We start from the raw sequence: 24579 nt of genomic DNA, 5'->3' as shown, positions 1-24579 counted from the left end.
CTTGTTCCTTCCCCCCATATTGTCCCCCCCCCTCCATCCCCTTGGGTCTTCTCTCTGCTTTTGATTTCCTTCTCACCACCCCTCCCTCACCATATCCCTCATGTCACTTAACTTTTTCAAAGCTAACGGATATGACTGTAACTTGGATATGGTGCATTTTTCCTGTATTCTCTATTATAAATAAAGAATTTTCAAAAAAAAAAAAAATAAAATAAGCCTTCACACAGTGCCAGATCCCAAAAAATGAAAATGCTACAGGGCTCGGAAAATGGCAACATACCTAATCAAAATCTTTTTATTACTAATTTGTTTTTCTCCATAAAAAAAAAAAACAAAAAACACCTATACGTTTGGTATCTGTGTAGTTACACTGACCTGGATGGAGAATTATATTACCTGCCTGTTGTGTCCAGCGCCGTTCATACCCAGCACAGAGCGGACACAGACCGCTCCTGCTGGGGATTAAGAAGCCACTGCTGACATCACGTCTGTTCAGCTCCATCAACAGGGTGGGACTTCCGACGTCATTCTGATTGACAGCTGGATCCCCACTGTCTAATTGGAGGAGCCAGCTGTCAGAATGGCGCTGGTAGTCCCGCCCGGTCACATCAGCAGAGGCAGCTGAATCTCCTCTGTGCCGGGGAAGAATGGCGCTGTGCACAACAGGTATTAGTTGTAACACTCTGGCGCTGAAATAAAGAAAAAAAAAAAGCTGGAATGGCGCGTTAACACTTCTAAAGAAGTGAATATCTACAGTCTGGAAGTGAAAGTCAGTAAACTTTCTAACATGAATCTGACCATAACTACGCTGTGCCATAAGCACGGAAAGGACAAAGCGTGCAGCAATTTACAGAGGTATGAAAGGGAGTCCCGCTTGTCTTCAGCAATCAGAGCCTTAATCGGTCTGGACAGTAATGACCGTAAGGACACTTCCAGGACTAGACACAATTTACTTTCAATGTCACCGAAGCAAAGATAAAAAAAAGACCCATACGAAAAATAGGCCGGACTTAATGTCCAATGCCGGGCACCGATTTTACGGACATGTAAATGTGCTGAATCTCAAACGCACTAATAGGCATCTGTCATCGGAGGCTACAGAGAGAGATGGCCATCATTGCCCGCTGATAGGGGTCAGAAGCTGCTTTATGGCCAGTGCTTCCATCATGACAAACCTTAAAAAAGATCTAAGATGGGGAACATCTTAGGCTAGTTTCACATTAGCTTTTTTTGCGCAGCGCATCGTGCGCATAAAAAACGCAAAGAAAAACGCAAAACAAACGCGCGTTTTTTTAACATCATGCGCACGCTGATGCGTCAAAAAAACGCAGCGTTGCTTGCATTTTACATGCGTTTTTGCATGCGTTTGCGTTTTTTTATGCACATGCGTTTTTAGGTGTGACATTTTTTCCATTGTCTAGAGAACATTCTAGACTTGTTTCACTCAAAAACGCATGCGCAAAAAACCGCAACCGTGCGCAAGACCATGCTCACGCATGCGTTCCCATAGACTTCAATGTGTTGTTTTTGCGCATTCCGTGCGCAAGCGTGCGCATGCGTTTTTTTGCCGAGACAGGGCGCACCAAAAAATCCAACATGTTGCGTCTGGCGCGCCTGGCGCAAAAGACAAAAAAACGCATGCGCACGAAAACGCAACCGTGCGCAAGACCATGCGCATGTCATGTTAAACATAGGTGCGCAGTGCGCATGCGCACGGGTGCGCACGATGCGCAGCGCACAAAAGCGCAAATGTGAAACCAGCCTTAAACTGATTAAAACCAGTAAATTTTATTTCTTTCAGTTTCTTTTTTATTCTCCTTCCCTACAGCCACACTCAAAGGCATATATATATATATATATATATATATATATATATATTTATATTTATATTTATTTTTCCATTTTTAAATCTCCTATTTTTACAACCAACATAACCTGACTGAAATGGATGTGAAGTCAAGAGTAGAGGTAAAACGGAAAGATTATTCCTGCCCGGCTGGGAAAGGCTGAAATGGTAGGGGTACGGCCATTACTATACCAGCCCAATACAAATGCTGCTCTCTAAGAGACGCTTTATGGCCAGGCAGAGATCAAGACCCAGAAATACATATAAATTATAATCATACTTATACCCCCAGCAGTGGCTGAAAAGATCATTAATGGTCCAAGGTCAGCAAAACACTGGCTATGCCTGTACACAAGGCCTATAGCATAGAAAACCCCGTATAAACCTGATAATCCTGACAACACGAGCTCAGAACGCACCTAACGTTATGTGCACACGGTGCGGATTCTGCTGCGGATCTGCAGTGTTTCAGGCTCTGCGGGTCCGCAGCAGATTTAGGTGCGTTGTACAGTACCATTGTTTTCAATGGTAAACTGGAAAACGCTGTGCACATGCTGCGGATTTTTCCACGCAGTTTTGCTGCGGTTTACAATCCGCAGCATGTCAATTCTTTAGTGCAGAAACGCTGCGGTTTCACACCTCATCCATTATGAGGTGTAAAACCGCAGGGCAAAACCGCAGGCTAATCCACAGATAAACCGCAGGACTTTATAGTCGTGCGGATTTATCTGCGGTTTTTACTGCAAAATCCGCTGAGCCAAAAAATTCCGTGTGCACACAGCCTAAGATGCAGATGTGACCAGAAGCTAAGAATATGCTCCAAGCACCAGGCTGAGGGGAAAGTGGAAAAAATGGCTGAAAATTGGAGACAAAATGCAAGAAATGTTTGTGAAATAGGATACATACCAATTTATTACTCCTTTAAATTACTGCTTAATGGAAAGAAAAGTTTAGATGCCAGCTATTCTTTAGGAGTTATTTAATTTTCAAATTATACGACAAAAAAAAAATTGGGGAGAGAAAAAAAAGACAATGGAGCAACAATAGTAAAACAATACTATAAATATGTCTTGACATAGAGCTCCACCTAGTGGTAAATTTTAGGCAACATCTCAATTATGTATACTGCAACAACAAGCCTGGGACATAATATAGAAATAGGAACGGATGATGGGGGTGATCAATGACAAGCAGAAAAGTGACATTAGACACATGTACAAAAACAAGAAAAGCCATCATTATACTGTATCTACTCAAAACCTTTAAATTATATTGAAAAATAAGAATAATGGCATACTAATTAAAAAAAACACAGTCTATGTGATATAAGCTAGAACACTGTGTGGAAAGCCAAGATGTGATGTGTTTTAAAGGAATGTCCAAAGGTAAAGAAAAGAAAAAAAAAAAAAAAAAAAAGGGGATCTAATAAAAGTAGAGAAACCTGCTGAAAGCGCCATAGCTCCAGCAGTCTCCCCTGACCTTCCCGCAGAGATGACGTGCTGCAGATGCATGCACTTGCCCAAGAGCCGTGAGACTGCAGCAGTCACGCGTGTGCAGCATGGGCCACTGCCGGACCAGTACTCAGACCACTGGGGAACAAAGCAGCAGCTTGGAGATTAGGGATTTTACCTTTGTTGTAATATAATCTTCCCCGTGCTTAGAAAACCTTGACTAAATCATAAGTGAAACGCTCTACAAACTCTTTATATTTTCATATCTACGAATCCTTGTTTTTAAACTTATGGATTTGGGGCAAACAATTGTTTTTGCGATTGACTTTCATTAAAAATGTTGCATCGTTTGCCTTCTGTAGCCTCTGTGCTGCAGTGTTCACTGCTGGCTGCAGAATGAGGAAACTGAGAATCCCTCAGTCAGCCCACTATAACGCTTGTATCTTAGCTGATTTATGAGCATCCAAGTTCAACAGGAAGAGAAAATTAAGAGTCGGTATATTAAAAAAAAGCTGATCTTTGAAAACTTTTTAATGAGATCCATATGCCAAAAGTGATTTTTGGCCCAGAATACATGAAGAAACTGTTACCGAAGGTGGACAACGCCTTAAACAAATACAACAACTACCTGAAACAAAACATACACCCTTAAAGAGGTATTCTCATTTCAGCAAATAAAGGAATTTCTCATAATTAAAAGTTTTCATCATGTTAACTATTATTTTAGGTTTCTCTTTTACGTTTTCAATCATTATGTTTCTTTCAATTCCTCGGAATTGTTTGAAGGACGATTTGTGCTTTTGAATTACACCATTCATGTAACAAGGTACTGAAAAACGAGAGCAATTCAAGGGAGGAGAAACGGTAGGAGCAAAACGAAGCGCAATTCCATCATGGTGTTTTTTGAGTTTTGCTTTTCCGATTATGATTATGTGGTAGACATGACCTGGTAATCTGATTCTCCAGGTCGGTACAATAGCTGGTGTCTCTATTTTCTGAGATGTGTAACTAATCTTTCTACTGATGGAGCTGGTGTACTGATTGGTGAGCTGTCTTTCTAGATACCATTTTGGGGTACTATGTTTGTATCGCTTCTTACTGTACTGTAATATTGGGAGAGGAGCAAAGAAAGGTAATTCTGGCAATTCAACATTTTTTTGCCTTTACGGTATTGATTGAACAACATAACATTTTCATAGATCAGACAATTCTGAATGTGGCAATACCAAATATACAAAAGGTAGAGTAAACCACAGCACTCCAATGTCATTTATCAAAAATAATCTCCTTTATTCCTCAAACAGCACAAAGAATAGTGCCTAGTGATGAGCGAACCTGTCGGGATAAGGGGTTACCGGCTCAGGCGCTGACAGTGACTTCAGCATGCTTCAACATATATATGGAGCATGTAGCTCTGCTTCACGAGTATCAAGACGACAGAGACATAGGCCTTTAACCAAGTGTGCAACGGCCATGGCGAGCCAACGGCACGTGACAGATCGTTCCTATTTTATAACTGCACAGAAGGAACATAAAGGTAGAAGGACGAGGACCACAATAAACCCAAAGCCATATGGACATAATGGAGCAAGTTCAGAGAAGAGCGGACTGGAAAGTAGGTCTTACGAGGAACGGTTAATCTGGGAGTGTTTAGCTTGCAAAAAAGAAGGCTAAGAGGAGACTTAATAGCTGTCTACAAGTATCTGAAGGGCTGCCACAGTGTAGAGGGATCATCCTTATTCTCATTTGCACAAGGAAGTACGAGAAGCAATAGAATTAAACTGAAATGAAGATACAGATTAGATATTAGAAAAATCTTTTTGACAGTGAGGGTGATCAATGAGTGGAACAGGCTGCCATGAGAGGTGGTGAGTTCTCCTGCAATGGAAGTCTTCAAACAGAGGCTGGACAGACATCTGTCTCTGATGATTTAGTGAATCCTGCTTTGAGCAGGGGGTTGGACACAATGATCCTGGAGGCGCTTCGCATTGGTGAGTGGGAGAGATGCTCAGTGTACTGCATTTATAGCTAAGCTACACAGGCACTGAGGGTTCCAGTAATGGATCTAAACCAATATGATGCACCAGTGTAATGTTAATACAGGAAAACCTAAACAAAAAAAACAAAAAAAACAAAAAAAAAGAGAGTCCTCCTGACCACTCTGCATCGCTCCCTGCACTTCAACAAGGAACAACATGACTAAATTAAAAAAGCCACTTACCATAGAAGTGACCGATCTGGCATCTTCTTCATAATTTACTACAGGAGGAGGTTCCTTCCCTTCATTCTCTTGTACCTTCTGATCAAGCAGCTCCTTCTGAGCAGATAACTTGGATTCTGCACACTTGAGGTGCTGAACTGACTGCTTTAACTCTTCTAGAGCCTGTTTCCGGCTTAACAACAGCACAATACTAAAGAGAAGGGATAAAAAATAAATAAAATTATATATGTATATATTAAAAATATATAATATATACATACATACACACATATATATAGCGCCTCTAGAGAAAGCAAGAGTACAGGAACTCAAACGCCACCTATTGGATGCAGCGATCTGAAAAGGCAATATCGCCCCTTTAACCCCTTCACCCCCAAGGGTGGTTTGCACGTTCATGACCGGGCCAATTTTTACAATTCTGACCACTGTACCTTTATGAGGTCATAACTCTGGAACGCTTCCATGGATCCCGGTGATTCTGACATTTTTTTCTCGTGACATATTGTACTTCATGTTAGTGGTAAAATTTCATTCAAATAACTTGCGTTTATTTGTGAGAAAAACGGAAATTTGGTGAAAATTTTGAAAATTTCGCAATTTTCCAACTTTGAATTTTTATGCCCTTAAATCACAGAGATACGGCACCCAAAAAACTTGATAACTAACATTTCCCACATGTTTACTTTACATCAGCACAATTTTGGAACCAAAATTTTTTTTTGTTAGGAAGTTATAAGGGTTAAAAGTTGACCAGTGATTTCTCATTTTTACAACACCAGTTTATTTTTAGGACCACATCACATTTGAAGCCACTTTGAGGGGTCTATATGATAGAAAATACCCAAAAGTGACAGCATTCTAAAAACTGCACCCCTTAAAGTGCTCAAAACCACATTCAAGAAGTTTATTAACCCTTTAGGTGCATCACAGGAATTTTTTTGAATATTTAAAAAAAAAATGAACATCTAACTTTTTTTCATAAAAAAAAATACTTCAGGTTCAATTTTTTTTATTTTACCAAGGGTAACAGGAGAAATTGGACTGCAAAAGTTATTGTGCAATTTGTCCTGAGTACGCAGATACCTGATATGTGGGGGGGAACGACTGTTTCGGCGCATGGCAGAGCTCAGAATGGAAGGAGCGCAGTTTGACTTTTTCAATGCAAAATTGGCTGGAATTCAGATTGGACGCCATGTCACGTTTGGAGAGTCCCTGATGTACCTAAACAGTGGAAACCCCCTACAAGTGACCCCATATTGGAAACTAGACCCCCCAAGGAACTTATCTAGATATGTGGTGAGAACTTTGAACCCACAAGGGCTTTACAGAAGTTTATAACGTACAGCGGTACAATTAAAAAATCATATTTTTTCCACAAAAACGATCTTTTCACCCCAATTTTTATTTTCCCAAGGGTAACAGGACCCTAAAAGTAATTGTGCAATTTGTCCTGAGTACGCTGATACCCCACATGTGGGGGTAAACCACTATTTGGGCGCATGGCAGAGCTCGGAAGGGAAGCAGCGCCATTTGACGTTTTTGGCTGGAATTGAGATCGGACACCATGTCGCGTTTGGAAAACTCCTGATGTACCAAAACAGTGGAAACCCCCCACAAATAACACCATTTTGGAAACTAGACCCCCCACGGAACTTATCTAGATGTGTGGTGAGCACTTTGACCCCCCCAGTGCTTCACAGAAGTTTATAACGCCCGGGCGTGAAAATAAAAAATTCGTACTTTTTCCACAAACATGATCTTTTAGTCACCATTTTTTTATTTTCCCAAGGGTACCAGGAGAAATTGGACCCCAAAAGTTGTTGTCCAATTTGTCCTGAGTATGCTGATACCCCATATGTGGGAAAAAACTACTGTATGGGCACACGTCGGGGATCGGAAGGGAAGTAGTGACGTTTTGGAATGCAGACTTTGATGGAATGGTCTGCGGGTGTCATGTTGCCTTTGGAGAGCCCCTAATGTACCAACAGTGGAAACCCCCCACAAATGACCCCATTTTGAAAACTAGACCCACTAAGGAACTTATCTAGATGTGAGGTGAGCACTTTGAACCCCCAAGGGCTTCACAGAAGTTTATAATGCCAGGGCATGAAAATAAAAAAATCGTATTTTTTCCACAAACATGATCAATTAGTCCCCAATTTTTTTTATTTTCCCAAGGGTAACAGGAGAAATTGAACCCCAAAAGTTGTTGTCCAATTTGTCCTGAGTACGCTGACACCCCATATGTGGGATTAAACTACTGTATGGACACACGTCGGGGCTCGGAAGGGAAGCAGGGACGTTTTGGAATGCAGACTTCGATGGAATGGTCTGCGGGTGTCATGTGCGTTTGGAGAGCCCCTGATGTACCTAAACTATTGAAACTCCCCACAAGTGACCCCATTTTGGACACTAGACCCCCCACGGAACTTATCGAGATGTGTGGTGAGCACTTTGAACCCCCAAGTGCTTCACAGAAGTTTATAACACTCGGACGTGAAAATAAAAAAATCATTTTTTTCCACAAAAATGATATTTTTGCCCCCAATTTTTTATTTTCCTAAGGGTAACAGGAGAAATTGGACCCCAAAAATTGTTTTGCAATTTGTCCTGAGTAGGCTGATACCCTACATGTGCGGGTAAAACACTGTTTGGGCGCATGGCAGAGCTTGGAAGGGAAGGAGCACCATTTGACTTTTTCCAACTCAGAATTGGCTGGAATTGAGATCAGACGCCATGTTGCATTTGGAGAGCCCCTGATGTGCCCAAACAGTGGAAACCCCCCAATTATAACTCCAACCCTAACCCCAACACACCCCTAACCCTAATCTGAGCCCTAACCCTAGCCCTAACCCTAGCCCTAATGGGAAAATGGAGATAAATACTTTTTTTTTAATTTTATTATTTTTCCCTAACTAAGGGTGGTTTCACATTAGCGCTTTTTAAGCGCACGCACGGCCGGGGGTAGCTCCGCCCCCGAGCCGGCTCTCTGCCCGGCGTGCCCGCCCCTTGCTTGTAACGCCGCCTCCTAGCGCACAGCGGCGCCTGCGATCGGCGCACCCTATCTTTAGCATAGGGTGCGCAGATCGTGCGCAGGCCGTGCGCTAGTTGCGCTTTGACCTGCGCACTTTTGACGGTGCGCCGTGCGCGCCAAAATCCGAAAAGTTTGATTTTGGCGCGCACGGCGCACTGTCAAAAGTGCGCAGCGCAGGTCAAAGCGCAACTAGCGCACGGCCTGCGCACGATCTGCGCACCCTATGCTAAAGATAGGGTGCGCCGATCGCAGGCGCCGCTGTGCGCTAGGAGGCGGCACTACAAGCAAGGGGCGGGCACGCCGGGCAGAGAGCCGGCTCGGGGGCGGAGCTACCCCCTGCCGTGCGTGCGCTTAAAAAGCGCTAATGTGAAACCACCCTAAGGGGGTGATATCGGTGGGTTTGATTTACTATTTATGGCGGTTTTTATGTTTGGCAGCTGTCATACGCTAAAAGACGCTTTTTATTGTAAAAAGAGTTTTTGCATCACCACATATTGAGAGCTATAATTTTTCTGTATTTTGACCCACCGAGTCATGTGAGGTCTTATTTTTTGCGGGACGAGTTGACGTTTTTATTGGTACCATTTTCGGGCACGTGACATTTTTTGATCGCTTTTTATTCCTATTTTTGGGACGCAGAATTAACAAAAACCAGCGTTTCATGAATTTCTTTTGGGGGGGTGCGTTTACACCGTTCCGCGTGCGGTAAAATTGATAAAGCAGTTTTATTCTTCGGGTCAGTACGGTTACAGCGATACCTCATTTAGGTCTTTTTTTATGTTTTTGTCAGTTTTATGCAATGAAAACTATTTTATATAAAAAATAATTATTTTTGCATCGCTTTATTATGCGAGCTATAACTTTTTTATTTTTTCGCTGATGATGCTGTGTGGCGGCTCGTTTTTTGCGGGACAAGATGACGTTTTCAGCGGTACCATGGATATTTTTATGCGTCTTTTTGATCGCGCGTTATTACACTTTTTGTTTGGCGGTATGATAATAAATCATTATTTTTTGCTTCGTTTTTTATTTTTATTTTTTAAGGGGTTCGCTAAAGGGGTTAACTAATGGGACAGTTTTATAGGGCGGGTCATTACGGACGCGGCGATACCTAATATGTGTACTTTTATTGTTGTTTTTTTTATTATTTCCAAAAAATGGATTTATTGGGGAAATATTTTTTTTTTTTTTTCCTAATTTATTTGGCGATTTTTTTTTTTTAATTATTTTAACACTTTTTTTATTTTTTTTTTTACTTTATTAAATAGTCCCTGGTGGGACATCACTGTCCTGTGACAGATCGCTGATCTGTCACATCACAGATCACTGTGACAGATCAGCGATCTGTCACAGGCACTGCAGAAGGCTTCCTCATGCCTGCGCTTTGCAGGCACTGAGGAAGCCAGCTTCCTCAGGCCCCCGAAGGCCCCCGTCGCCATCTTGGATTCGGGGGCATGGAGGAAAGGAGCCCCCCGCAGCAGCGCTGCACATTGCGCTGCCGTGGGGGGCCCAGGGAAGCACGGAGGGAGCCCCCTCCCTGCCGATGCTTCCCTTTAACCCCCGGTACACCGCGATCATGTTTGATCGCGGTGTGCAAGGGGTTAACGTGTCGGGGGCGGTCCGTGACCGCCCCTGACACATTGTGCCGGGTGTCAGCTGTGATAATCAGCTGACACCCGGCCGCGATCAGCGGCGCTCACCATGTGGGCGCCGCTGATCGCGCCGACGTACTATCCCGTCCATGGGCATAGGGGCCCAGGTCCCATGGACGGGATAGTACGTCGGATGGCAGAAAGGGGTTAACAAGCCTCGCCACGTGACTTAAGATAGTTTGTCAAACTAGACTTGCAGACAAGTATTTTTGGTTGTCCACCCATATCAGTGGAAAGCAGGAGCATGGGTTTGGCTGGGATAGAGGCTCTGCTAGGTAAAGGGGTAAAGTTTCTCCTCGGGGAGAGTGCCAAGCCGGTCTAAGGAGACTCTGACAAACCCTTCTTAACTGCTATATTGCCCCTTCTAAAATAATTACAGCCTAAACTCACCTCCGGCGGCTGCGCCATTCCAGCCACGTCAGTGCTGGGTTTCAGGTGATGTCAAGGAAGTTCAGAAACCAGTCAGGACTCCTCATTCTCATTTCCATTGGACAAAACTGACATGAAGCAGTGAGAACTGGTCCTGCTCTCTGACTTCCTCCAGATGTCCGTTAGGCCCAAGGAAAAGAGAGAGAAGTGGCCAGTGATTGGCTGCAGGGCTCACGTCAAGCAATAATGTTATCCTGGGAAATCAGGAGCTGCTGTCCCTGGAGCGAATCGAGCACTTGATGTGAGTGTAGGCTTCTATTTTAGAAGTGGGAATATAACAACTGAGAAGAGGATGTCGGAGTGGTGGGCAAGCCGTTTACATATACAAATAGACTCTTCAGAGAGGAAATGGTCAGGAACTGTTGTGCCACCTATACGACCTTTTAGGTTTCCTACATCCAATAGCTGGTGGTAGAGTGTCCTCTTCCTCTCTGAAGAAACTATTTGCACATCTAAATTCAAAGAGAAGCATTATATGGCTTAGGAATCTCCTTAAAGAAATTTGGTGCTCTCCGCAAGTAAGAATGTTACCCCTTAGACCACCAGAAAAAAATTAACATATTTCCGGTGGAACGAAACAATCGTTTGGTCACCAAAGAAGCATCAATTATTAGTTTGACGGTTCAATACCAACTCAATTCCCAGCAAGTCTGTGCCCACCTAAAATCCCTTCATTCTTTTCTCAAATTACAGCGAGCTCAAATATGAAAAGCAAGATGCGATATGGTATGTGCAGGAAGAAACTAGATTTGTTTGTTAATCTGAAAGAAAAGGACAGATAAAAGTGGAATTAGCATTCTGGAATCAAGTCGTATCTAAAGAGAGCGACAAAAAACACAAGACATGCCTTGCCTTATTACACACCAACCATAAGCAAAAAACCTGGACTCACATGCAATATTTTATAGAGTTCCTTCACACAAATCAGTAAAAAGTGAAAAAAAAAAAAATAAATAATATATTCTTATATATACACAAACACATACATACATGCACATATATAGTGGCATGGAAAAGTTTGGGCACACCTGGTCAAAGTTAAGGTGACAAATTTCCTGTGTATTTGAAACAAAAAAAAAACATTTATTCATTTTTTACATTTTAAAAATTAGAAAAAAAGGAAAAGGCTAATGTTTTGGCACCTTTGGAGATTTGTTATCAAGTTGCCCTTTCCTCAGTAAGAAACATAATTAAAGTGCGCTTGTCAGATATTTTGTCCGCTATAAGATACAGTCACTGCCTTTCAGAGCAAAGTACTGCAGTGTGCAGGCACCGGAAAAGGTCAGAGGCCCAGCGCCTGCGCACTGCAGGAATTTGCTCTGTCCTCAACAGGGCAGGGAAGTGCACCTGTGTCGGGGAGCAATGAAGCAAGCAGGCAGTCGGCGTCGCAAGAAGATGGGAGGCGCCGGACCCGGACCTGCGACACCCATTGGACCGGACTGCACCGGACCTCCCCCCCCGGGTGAGTATAATAAAACTTATTTTTCTTATCTTTCAGGTTGGATCGGAAGCTTATCTAGAGTATTATAGAATGCTGTATATCAGCCCTGAAAGGCAGTGGCCGCATTTTCTAGCGGCCAAAACAGGTGACAGGTTCCCCTTAAGAAATGGCATTTAACAGAAACAGTGAAGGTCAAGATAAGGTCTCGAATATCAAGCTAAATTTCAGTGAGAGCTGCTGGTAGGATTGCTAGAGAAGCAAATCAGAACCCCCGCTTGACTGCAAAAGTACTTCAGAAAGATTTAGCAGACTGTGGAGTTGTGGCACATTAATTTACTGTTCAGAGACACCTGAACAAACGCAGCCTTCATGGAAGAGTCAATAGAAAAAAAAAACCTCTCCTGCATCCTCACCATGAAATTCAAAGTCAGAAGTATTGAAAAGAACATCAAAACAAGCCTGATGCATTTTGAAAACACGTCCTGTAGACCAATGAGGTTTAAATAGAACTCTTTGGCCACAATGATCAAAAGGTATGTATGCAGAAAAAAGGCCATCGAATTTCAGAAAAAGAACATCTAGCCAGCCATTAAAGCATGGGGGTGGATCAATCATGCTTTGGGGTTGTGTTGCAGCCAACGGCACGGGGAACATTTCATGGGTAGAGGGAAGAATGGATTCAATGAAAATTCAACAAATTGTTGATGCAAACATAACACCATCTGGAAAAAAAAGCTGAAGTTGAAAAGGGGATGGCTTCTACAAATGGATAATGATCCTAAACACACCTCAAAATCCACAATAGACTACCTCAAAAGGCTGAAGGTTTTACAATGGCTTTCACAGTCCTCTGATTTGATTATTATTGAAAACCTGTGGCTAGACCTTAATATAGCAGTGCATGCAAGGTGACCCAGGAATTTCACACAACTGGAAGAATCTTCCAAGGAAGAATGGATGAAAATCCTTCAAACAAAAATTAAAAGACTTTTGGCTGGCTACAAAACGTGTTTTACATCTGTGACACTTCCAAAAAGGGGGTGGTACTAGGTACTAACCATGCAGGGTGCACAAACTTTTTCACTGGCCCATTTTCCTTTTTGTCATTTTTAAAATGTAACGGATGAAAAAATATATTTTTTTTGCCTAAAATACAAAAGGAAAATGTGTCATCTTTAACTTTAGGCCTTTTAGAGATCATTTCATCTTCAACTTGCTTAACTGTTCACAATAACAGTAATTCTGACCAGGGGTGTACAATTTTTACATGCCACTGTGTATGTACAGTTGTGTAAAAAAGTGTTTGCCCCTTCCTGATTTCTTATTCTTATGCATGTTAGTCACACTTGAATGTTTCAGATAACCAAATAAATTTAAATTTTGGACAAAGTTAACATAAGTTAACACAAAATGCAGTTTTTAAATGATGTGCTTTATTATTAAGGGAAATAGAAATCGAAACAAACAGGGCCCCTGTGCGAAAAAGTGATAGTCCCTAAACCTAATAATTAGTTGTGTTATCCTTAGCAGCAACAACTGCAATCAAGTGTTTGCAGTAACTGGCAATGAGTCTTTTACAACACTCTGGAGGAATTTTAGCACACTCATCTTGGCAGAATTTTTGTAATTCAACACCACTGGAGGATTTCTGAGCATGAACTGCCATTCTAATATTAAGGTCATGACTGACTAGGCTACTCCAAAGTCTTAATTTTGTTTTTCTTAAGCCATTCAGAAGTGGACTTGCTAGTGTGTTTTGGATTATTGTCCTGCTAAATATCTCAAGTATGCTTCAGCTTAAGGTCACAAACAAATGACCGGACATTCTATTTCAGGATGTTTTGGTAGACGGCAGAATTCATGGTTCCATTTACCACAGCAAGTCTTCCTGTTCCTGAAGCAGTAAACCAGAATATTACACTAACCCCATACATATTTTACTGTTTGTATGTTGCTCCTTTTCTGAAATGCTGTGTTACTACTACGTCAGATGTAAAGGGACATACACCTTTCAAAAAGTTCCATTTATCTCATCAGTCCACAAAAGAATTGGGGGATCGTCAATATATTTTCTGGCAAAACAGAGACAAGCCTTTATGTTCTTATTGTTGAGCAGTGGTTTTCGCCTTCGAACTCTATTATGCAGGCCATTTTTGCCAAGTCTCTTTCTTAGAGTGGAGTCATGAACACTGACCTTAACTGAGGCAAGTGAGGCCTGCAGTTCTTTGGATGTTGTTGTAGGGTCTTTGGCGACCTCCTAGATGAGTAGATGCTGCGCTCTTGGGGTAATTTTGGTTGACCGGCCACTCCTGGGAAGGTTCACCACTATTCCATGCTTTTGCCATCTGTGGATAATGGATTGCACTGTGGTTCGCTTGAGTCCCAAAGCTTTAGAAATGGCTTTAACTTTTTCCAGACTGATTAAGCTTAATTACGTTCTCATTTTTTCCAGAAGTTTGTTGGATCGTGGCATGATGTATAGCTTTTGAGGAACTTTTGGCCTACTTCACTTTGTTAGGCTGGTCCCAATTAAAGGATTTCTGGATTGAGAACAGGTTTGGCAGTAATCAGGTCTGGGTGTGGCTAGGGAATTGGAACTCTGCTTCCCAAAGATGTGATAAACCCCAGTTTATGTTTTAAAGAGGGGGGGAATCACTTTATCACACAGGGCCCTTAGTTCTGGATTTCCTTTTTTCCTTAATAATAAAGACCTTCATTTAAAAATTGCATTTTGTGTTTACTTGTGTTATCTTTGCCTAATAATTAACAATTAAGTGCGACAAACATGCAAAAGAATAGAAAATCAGGAAGGGCACAAACACTTTTTCATACAACTGTATGTATTATGTATGTATGTATGTACGTACAACTGCAATTTAAGTCAAATTTTTTGTGAACTGAACATGAAAAGCACTCAAAACAAAAGCCATACTTTATGCGTATTTGGGTTAGTACTTTGCATTATATGTAATCCAAACAATAGTGGATTACAAACAGTAAAGCATAACTAAAGATTGGCATCTTTTTGGTGCAATTCTTGGTTTTGGCTTATTAATACTAGCCAACATGTAATCCACAACATGAAAAGCTGATCCCTCAAGTTTATGGTGGTGTATATCAGACATTCAGCCTAATACCAATGTCTTGTTTTAACTTTTGCTGATTATCTTCTGAAAAAGGTAATTCTAATTCACAATTAACACATTTCCTAATATCATTATCTCTGACACAAGATTATTAAAATACAATTAACATAACTAAGAACTGCCAGCAGCCTGTTATGTTCTGGATCATGAGACATGGTCAAATGCTACAAATTTAAATAGGTTGCACATGTGCTCCATTTGGCTTGAATTTTTGGGCAGCTTTTAAAAGGGAAATGTCTCATGTAGATAATGACAATAATTTAATTTAGGTCAATGGAACAAAAATTAAATGTTAGCAGCCATATTGAAGATTCATGCTTACATCCTAGATATCAGTGCCTTATGGAAAACAAAAATTTTGACAGAGAAGTGTCGGACTAATATAGGTTTCAAAGAAGCCCCCTCTAGATAGAGAATGCCAGGGGAGCAACCTAAAGGATATGTGTGCGCAGAGAGAGAATTCTATTCTTACTAGGTCTCCATCAGTCATTACATGGGTGGTATAACCATATATAGCCCATATAAAGAACACTATTTTGTTCATTTCATTAAATTATACCAATTTAAAATCATTACAAGGTTATTCACCTTTTATCTTAAAGAAGGTGGCCAGTTGTGATCATAGTGGTGCTCGATATGCATGTCGAAGAGTGAGCTTCGGGCCAAAATGCTATGGTATGGGGCATTTTAATATGATGCATAATATATTAGATAGGGTGAATCCCTCAAACAATAGAGCCATCAATAACGGTAATACTACTCTACACACATTTATTTCAGAAGTGGGCTGGAATGACTTATGGAGACAGCAGCACCCTTCTTAAGAGGGAATTCTCCTGTTGCACACCAGCTGTTTGGGGTTTATCCAGAACTGACCATGTGTTTGGAAATTCTGCAGCATTTACTGAGTAGGGTAGAACTGAGTACCTTCCAAGAGCAATATCAGATCGTGCCACTTTGGAAATACATCTACAGTCAGCAAGTCCCAATAGACCTAAGAGATTGTGCATTCAACCGTTTTGGTGGTCTCTCACAGGAGAACATGACAAAACCTGGTCAATGGAAAGTTTTTATAATGGCCCATGCAGACTTGCCAAAATAAACTAATAGTTTGGGACATGTTTAAAGCATATTTGAAGGGCTGTGTTAGCGCTACGATCTCATATTAAGAGGAAATCTGCTATTGGGGAAAGGAAGCTGGCCGAGGACTGTAAAATATTGGATTCTCAATGTTGTTAATCCTTCAGATAATTTTTTACATAGGTGGCTGGGGAATTTTAGAGAATATCTGACTTACAGGAAAATGCACAGAGGAAACTTATTTCTCCAAACAGACATATTTCAATCAAGGTATTCAATCCAATTGATTTCTGGGCATATCTAGTCCAAAGGAACCAAAATTCTCCTTCAATAGTAAGTAATAAATCAAAAGAGGCGGTCTCATTGCTTAAGTCGGAGCAGATAGCACAAAGATTTGAGAAAAAAATGTTTAGGGACCTTTATAGTTCCCAACTGAATCATAAATCAGAGGAAATAGTTGGTTGAGGGATGGTAAGCCGTCTAAAGCGGAGGCTCTTATTTTGCAATTTTTGAATGTGATTTCAATATGGGCAATATTGGAGGGATCCTATAAACCACACCAGGGATTCCCATTTGTGCATAAAATTGCAATACAGATCTGGAAAGAAAATAAATTGATGAGACTCAGTTATGGGACAACCCCGAGTTTCCACACCTTAAGACATTACAAAATCCTACATTTTTGAAGCATACAGAACAACAACACTGGATAAGGTATTTGAAAATAAAGTACTGTTATCATTTGACCAAAGACATAGAAAATATGGTGTTCCTCACAGGGATTTGTGCTTATAGCTCTAAGTTGGAAGCGCAAACAGACAGTAAAAGCTAGGCTCATAGCCTTGTACGGTATATATAGCACTCAAAAAAGAAAAAAAAAAAAAAAAAAATCACACCGAGTATTTTAGTCACTGCCTCCTCCTAAAGAAACTGAACTTTAACCCCTTCCTGACACGCGCCGTACATTTACTGCTCTGTGGGATAGGAGTTCCCACAAAGCAGTATATCTACAGTGGCACGATTGCGCGGCCTCACGCTGAGCACTGCGGCGATCACATGCGTGTGTCAGCTGTATGAGACAACTGATGCCCTTTCAGCAATGCCCACGATCGGTGCTTCTATCAGACCAACGAGATGCGATGAGACCCCCGGCACCATGAAATAACACGAAACATGAAATACATGAAATATGAATTGCAATACTGCTGTAGAATATAGGCAAAAATGAGAATACTTATCGGATAAATTGGCCAAATCATGTGTACCCGGCAGCCGCAATAAGGCGATTCTCGTTGCTGGGAACCTGCCTAATTTGAAGCCTCTCCTGTGCTAAAGCCTGCATTTATATGGGTAGACTGGAATGCAATGCAGGCTTTAGCACAGGAGAGGATTCACATTAGGCAGGATCCCAGCAACGAGAATTGGCTTATTGTGGCTGCCAGGTACACATGAATTGGCCAATTTATCTGATAATTATTCTCATTTTTGCCTATTTTGTAGAGGAGTATTGCAATTCATATCTCATATTTCATGTTTTCATGCTATAGTGCTACAGAGTGCTACATTATTTGTTGGTTATATATGAAGATGGCTACTCTCAGTTTGCACCTGTATACACCTGTTCTCTGTTCTGAAAGTGACACACAATCTTTTATTTGTAACCTAAGACAGAAGTCACCAGGAAAGTCAGCAGGTCTCCGGCTACTATAGAAATCCATCAATTATATTAGAAAGTAACTGCGACATTTACATGCCACTGGCAGTGATTGACAGCTGATAGAAATACTTAATAGCAGCACTCTGAGCTCACTCAGACTACTTGTTACCAGCAGATTTAGTTCATGAACCCACTCCATACGCCATAGAGCTACCTGTGAAGAGTATGTACAGTAGGTCACTGGTCATTACAGGGTCACTTTACTGCAGTTTCTGCCAATGGAGGCAGCGATCAGAACACTAAAGGTGGGTGGCGTGGCCTAGGCGCAGGTGACGTAAGTCGCACTGCGTGCGTGCTCCTGAGGTAACCCTCTACAGCTACTGACTACGCAACTATATTTCTAAATTTTCGCTCTCATTCATACTTACTTTTATTCAGCAAGTTGTTTGGCACGTTATAAGACATTTTCTGTCACAATCGGATATACCTAGGACATTTTATCCTGTGGCGAAGACTGCGGCCTGCTAAAATGGCGTCGGTTGATGCCGTGTCACTGTGAGATATCCTGTCTGAAGTAAAAAAGACTCAAAGACTGCCTCTTTTTTCTTTATAAATATTTTATTAAATTCTTTATTTTCAGGTTTAAACCACACCATAAGACAGAACACCATTTTACAAATACAGATGGTTAATTATTGCTTAGACGTCGGTCCAAGGTGAAAAAAAAAAAAAAAACACAGAAAAAGGGGGGAAAATAAAGGGGGGGGAGGGAAAAGTGGGTGGGAAAAAGGAAGAAGGGAAGGGAAAAGAGGGATACATAATAACAAAACAATAATAATAACATCAACACAAAGCAGTCGTCGGCATCGACACTAGCAGTTAATGAGTGTATTATGAAAATAGAGTAGGTGGACAGTTCTATAAGTAGCCTTGGAACCGGCTACCCCAAAATAAAGGTCATCAGGTCTAAGTAAGACTCATGTATTATCCGATCTCTCACCTCGAGGATTATCCCCCAGATATCTAGTCCACGGGGCCCAGGTCGACACATAAGATTTGTGATTGAAGATCTCCCAGCTAGACAGCTCCTCCAGACGAGAAATCTGATTTATCTTAACATGCCACTCCTCCAATGTGGGGGGAGCGACATCTTTCCAATGTACAGCTATCAGTTGTTTTGCAGCACTTAGCATCAATGGGAGTAGGCCATGTTTTTTGGTAAGAAATCCTTTGATGGGCACGAAAGAAGAACCTCCGTAGCCCTGAGATTAGTCTTTATTAATTGCAATTTCTTGAGAACTAGCTCGACACCGTCCCAAAAATGTCTCAATTTGGGACAATCCCAGAATATGTGTGTATGATGTCCTCCAGAGTTGAGGCATCTCCAACAAGCATCATTATCAGCAAGACCCATCCGAAAGAGCTTCGCGGGAGTCCAATGCCACCTGGTCAATAATTTATAAGAATTTTCTTGCAAAAGAACACACCTGGAGAATCCCCGTGCACTAGATAGCATTCTAGATACTTGTTTCTCTGTGAACGTAGTATTAAGTTCCATTTCCCAGGAGTAAATAAATGAGGGCTTAAAATGTACTCCCGGAGAGATCAGATGTGAGTAAATACGAGACAAGATTTTTAGCCGTGGAAGCGGGAGTTTGATCATGATATCTAACCAGGACCAGTTTGATTTGGTCAGGAATTTCATCTTAAATTGTAGAAGCGTACGTCGAATGTGCTGGCACTGAAGAAAATTAGTTGGTTGACTCATTGCATTTGATGGCCAATCTCCTCCCTGTAATATTTTATTACCGTAAAAGCTATTCAATGTATCTCTAGGGAGGGTAGACCATAGATTATAAGGATCTTGAAAATCAAAATCCAATAGATACGGTATTGAGCTAATCGGCGTTAATGTCGAAGGAAAAGTGTCCTCCGGTAATTCCCCCAACATCACTCTTTTGATACGTAATGTAGTAGAAGTTATCTCGTCCAGTCTAAGAGTAACCGGTGGTTTAGCCCTAGTCCAGAGATAAGGCAAACCCCTCGGGCCCAGTAAAGCCAGGTCGACACAAGTTCCCTCCCCACCCTCAGCGCAAGACACCACCTTTAACCATCTGACAAGGTGGATTGCTTTATAATATAATAGGGGGTCTGGAACTCCCAATCCACCAGAGGAGACCGGGTAAGTAAGAAGCCTATAAGGCAACCTAGCCGGTTTAGATTTCCAGATAAATTTTCCTATTAGTGACTTTAATAACCCGAAAAAGGTCAGGGGTATCTGAATCGGTACCATATTCATGGCATACAAAATGATAGGCATGATATATGCCTTAAACACGTTGATGCGACCCAACCAAGATAAAGTGGGTAGGTTATATTTATGCATCAGATTGGTAACTTTCTTCAATAAGGGTATGAAATTACTTTGAAATAAGTTAGTGGGGTCCCTAGTTATGAATATTCCTAAATATTTAATAGAGCCATTAGCCCAAGAGAAGGGAGTCTGTGTACGAAGAATGGAAAGTTGAGAATGAAGGAGAGTGATATTTAACGCTTCAGATTTGGCTAGATTAATTTTAAAATTGGAAAGGGGAAAACTGTTGAAAAATTCGGAGGATGATCGGGAATGCCTGAGATGGGTTGGATATGAGGAAAAGCAAAATATCTGCGAAAGCTAGCGTTTTAAATGTGCCCGGGCCCACCGACAACCCCTCTATGCGTTGTTCTTGTCTGATGCTTTGTATTAAAGTTTCTATAACTAAAATGAACAAGGATGGGGACAGAGGGCATCCCTGCCTAGTCCCATTGTGAATCTCCAAACATTTTGATAGGGTGCCATTTATCCTGACCCTGGCCGTCGGTTGAGAGTAGAGAGAGAGGACTGCTGTTATATATTGAGGAGGGAAGCCGAATTTAATCAACACCTGCTCCATGAATCTCCAGCACACTCTGTCAAAAGCCTTCTCGGCATCCGTTGACAAGAGTACCAAGGGGACCTGCCAGGTTTTGGCAAACATTATAGACTGTATGACCCTAGTGGAGTTATCTTTCCCTTCCCCACCCCTCACAAAGCCCGCCTGATCCGCATGAATCAATTTGGGTAAAAAGTTGCTTATTCTACCCGCTAGTATTTTAGCCCACAGTTTTATGTCCGCATTAAGTAATGAGATTGGTCTGTAGCTGGTGCACAAGTTGGGGTCCTTACCCTCCTTCGGGAGAACCGTAATATATGCCTCCAGTGATTGCTTAGGGGGAAGCTGGCCTTTCAAATAGGAATTAAACAAGGTCACCAATTGAGGTAAGAATGATTTTATAAACTTTTTATAATATATAATGGGGAGACCATCCAGGCCTGGGGCCTTTCCATTTGGAATGGTGGAAAGAGTATCCAAAATTTCTTTAGGGGTAACCGGAGCAGTTAATAAAGTTTGGCCTTCCGGGGTTATTTTAGGTAGAATTAGTGGAGTCAGGAACGCTCTAATTTTTTCTATAGCTTTTATTGGATCTTGCATACTATCTGGTATGCTTAGATTATATAACCTGTCATAAAAGGATCTAAACTCCTCGGCAATGTCAGCGGTCTCGAAAATTGAGGAGCCATCCAGAGTTTTGAGTTGCCTAATAAACGTCCTGTCCTGCTGCTTTTTAAGCAATGAAGACATAAGCTTACTGCTTTTATTGCCATGGAGATAGAACCTGTTTGCATCTCATATAGGTTTTGGCCGATTGGATATTTAAAAGATTTTTTAGCGAATTTCTTAGGTCCGTCAGTTCAGTTAGTATCTTAATTACTTGAGATCTCTTATGCAATCTTTCCAAGGAATTAATTTGATGCAAAATAGACACAACCTGTTTTGTCCTTTCTTTTTTGAGATGGGAACTCAAAGCTATAAATTCTCCCCTCATTACCGCTTTATGTGATTCCCACACCACAGGTATGGGTGGGCCAGAGTGCAAATTTGTCTGAAAAAAGAATTCAAGAGTGTCAGTCAGTTTCGTAATGTGGGAATCTGAATCTAATAATGTCTCATTAAGCGACCATGACCTGGCTGGTCGCGGAAGGTTTTCTATGCCTATGTCGAGAAAAACAGGAGCATGGTCCGATAGTGAGATAGCGTCTATGGTCGCATTTTTGACTAATGAGAGGTTGGTTGTTTGTATCAAAATATAATCAAATCTATGATAGCTACCACACGGATGGGAATAAAAAGTGTAGTCTCTGCCCGAAGGAGAGAGTGTCCTCCAGGGGTCTATCAAGTGTAATTCTTGTAAAGAAAGGTGTAGTTTTCTCAGTGCCTTTTGAGAAAGCGTCGACTTGCCCGTGGAAGTATCCAAAGATGGATTAAGTGATACATTAAAATCTCCCCCCATCAGCAATAAACCCTCAGTAAAGAGTTTTAAGGTATTCATTGTTTTGCACAGCCATCCAATCTGATTCTTGTTTGGGGCATATAAGTTACATAGGGTAACTTTAGTATTGGCAATAAGGCCCTTCAGTATAATATACCTTCCTTCGGAATCTGAAAGGCAATCATGCAAGACAAAAGGAACATTTTTTTTTAATAGCAATACTCACTCCTCTAGACGCCAACCTACCTGTACTATGATACCAGGTCGGGTAATGAGATCTAGACATGTCTGGTACTCTCCCCGCTTTAAAATGTGTCTCCTGTAGAAAGACCACACTAGCCTTTTTTGCATGCAGAAGGTTCAATACCTGATTTCTCTTACACGGGGAGTGTAGCCCCTTTACAATATACGAAGCCACTACTATAGTGGCAAAATTTTCCTTGTCACCCATAGCAAATTAGATGTAACAAAAGAAAAAATAAATGATAAAGTGTCCCATGCTGACGGACCACAAAAAATACAAAATGCAAGGTAAAATAACAGTAACCAATAGATAATAACCAACTACCTGCCTGCGGCAGGAGCAGGGGGTCCAACATACCCCCCATGACAGAGCAGGGAATCACATCCCCAACACACGAGTAGCACATGTTAGCTTATAAGGCAGTTAAATGAAAGCATCAACACCTAGGCAGGTGCCAATCAAGGCAAACCAAATTGATCCAAAACATTGCAAAGTTAAACCGAAACTACTGGGTCCAAATGCAAGAAAATACGACTAGACTGAATAAAACAAGATTCAGGGGGCATCTCTTTTCTTGCCCCAGATTTCCCTCGCTTAGGGGGCATGCGTCTCTTCACTGAGGCCCAATCCCCCTGACCTCCTGTATAAGCGTTGATAGGAGGAGGTGTGCGAAGATCCATATCCAAAGGTAACCATGAAGGAATATCAATAGGAGCAATGTCAAAAGTGTCCCATATTTTGTTTAAATCTTCGGGACTCCTCACTGTTACTTGTTTGCCATCCCCATTTACCGATATTCCAAACGGAAACAGCCATTTATAGAGAATTTTACACGAGCGTAGTATTTCCAATAAGGGTCTCAGGATTCTTCTCTTTGCAAGGGTCGACGGCGCAATGTCCTGGTAGAGTTGGATAGCAGATCCTTCGTAGGCGAGATTTTTAACATCCCTTGAGGCAGACAAAATAACATTGGTGTCCACATAACTCAACAAGCCACAGATCACATCCCTCGGGGCTTCAGAGGGCTTAGGCTTGGGTCTGAGCGATCTATGGACCCCCTCTATTACAATTTGGTCGCATTTTTCTTCCGGGATTAGGAGGGCAAAGATTTCTTTTGTGGATTTTTCCAGTATTTCTGCAGAGACACTTTCAGGCAATCCTTTAATCCTTATATTTTTTCTGCGACTTCTATTCTCTTGATCTTCCAAGGCCAGAAGAGAGTTATTAAGCTGCGTTCTGTGGTAGTCCAAATGGTCCCTCATGGCATTAGAGTGGCTAATGAGAGAGGACTGAGATGATTCAAGGGACTCCACTCTGTTACCAATATGTGACAGATCTGCTCTCATACCAGATATCTCTGTAACCAAAGGTTTTAATGCTTGGGTCAGAAGTTTTTTAAATACTGATCTAGAGAACTTCCCAGAGTGAGTGGGTAATGTCGCTGCCTGAGACATCATCACTTGAGTCCGAGTCCTCGACCTGTTCCTCTACCTCAGCATTTGCATGTAGCTTTTTTGGTGTGGGCCTAGACGACCCAGGTTTATTTTTCAAAAATTTCTCCATTTCGCTTTGCCTGCCTTGATGTACCCTAGTATCCAGCGGTTTTGCACGCTCTTTATTAGATTTGACCATAATGTTGAATTAAAGCGTGCATTTAAATCACTCCTCGTGCATTCAGGGAAAGTCTATTAATGCATGTTCATAGGTGAAGATAACCTCATGCGTCTTAAAAGGTGGAGCGCTGGCATTAGTAGATAAGGCCCTGATATGGTGCCCTATATATAGAGTTTCACACTGCTGTGGTATGGGATCAGGCCGGTCTTAGCGTCTCTGGAAAGGGGGAGCAGTACCCCCAAACCCCCAGTCACTGTATGCAGCAGGAGCGCCCGTCCCAGTCACCAGGAGCACCTAGCACTGCGGCCACCCTCTGATCACCAGCCAGGCTCCTGCGACCAGCTCACCTCCCTCTCCTCCGGTAAGCAGACCTTCTCCTTCCTTTCTGTAACGGTCAGCGGTCTCTCCTCCAGC

General features: G+C 41.8%; 1 protein-coding gene across 7 annotated transcripts in view; it reads right to left on the bottom strand.

Annotated features, from left to right (window-relative positions):
• Positions 1 to 24579, bottom strand: part of FER (FER tyrosine kinase) — a 416817-nt gene that overhangs the window by 284102 nt on the left and 108136 nt on the right. For all 7 annotated transcript variants that reach the window (XM_073548571.1, XM_073548350.1, XM_073548649.1 and 4 more), the window contains exon 11: positions 5519 to 5708. In XM_073548571.1, coding sequence (XP_073404672.1) covers positions 5519 to 5708 — 190 coding nt within the window. The remainder of the gene's footprint in view (positions 1 to 5518; positions 5709 to 24579) is intronic.

This window comes from Dendrobates tinctorius, unplaced genomic scaffold (genome assembly GCF_039654945.1).
Source record: "Dendrobates tinctorius isolate UK_male_01 unplaced genomic scaffold, ASM3965494v1 ptg000003l, whole genome shotgun sequence".
Classification (NCBI taxonomy): Eukaryota; Metazoa; Chordata; class Amphibia; order Anura; family Dendrobatidae; genus Dendrobates; species Dendrobates tinctorius.
Note: the sequence above shows the minus strand (reverse complement) of the source record. Positions and strands in the feature narration are given on the sequence as shown.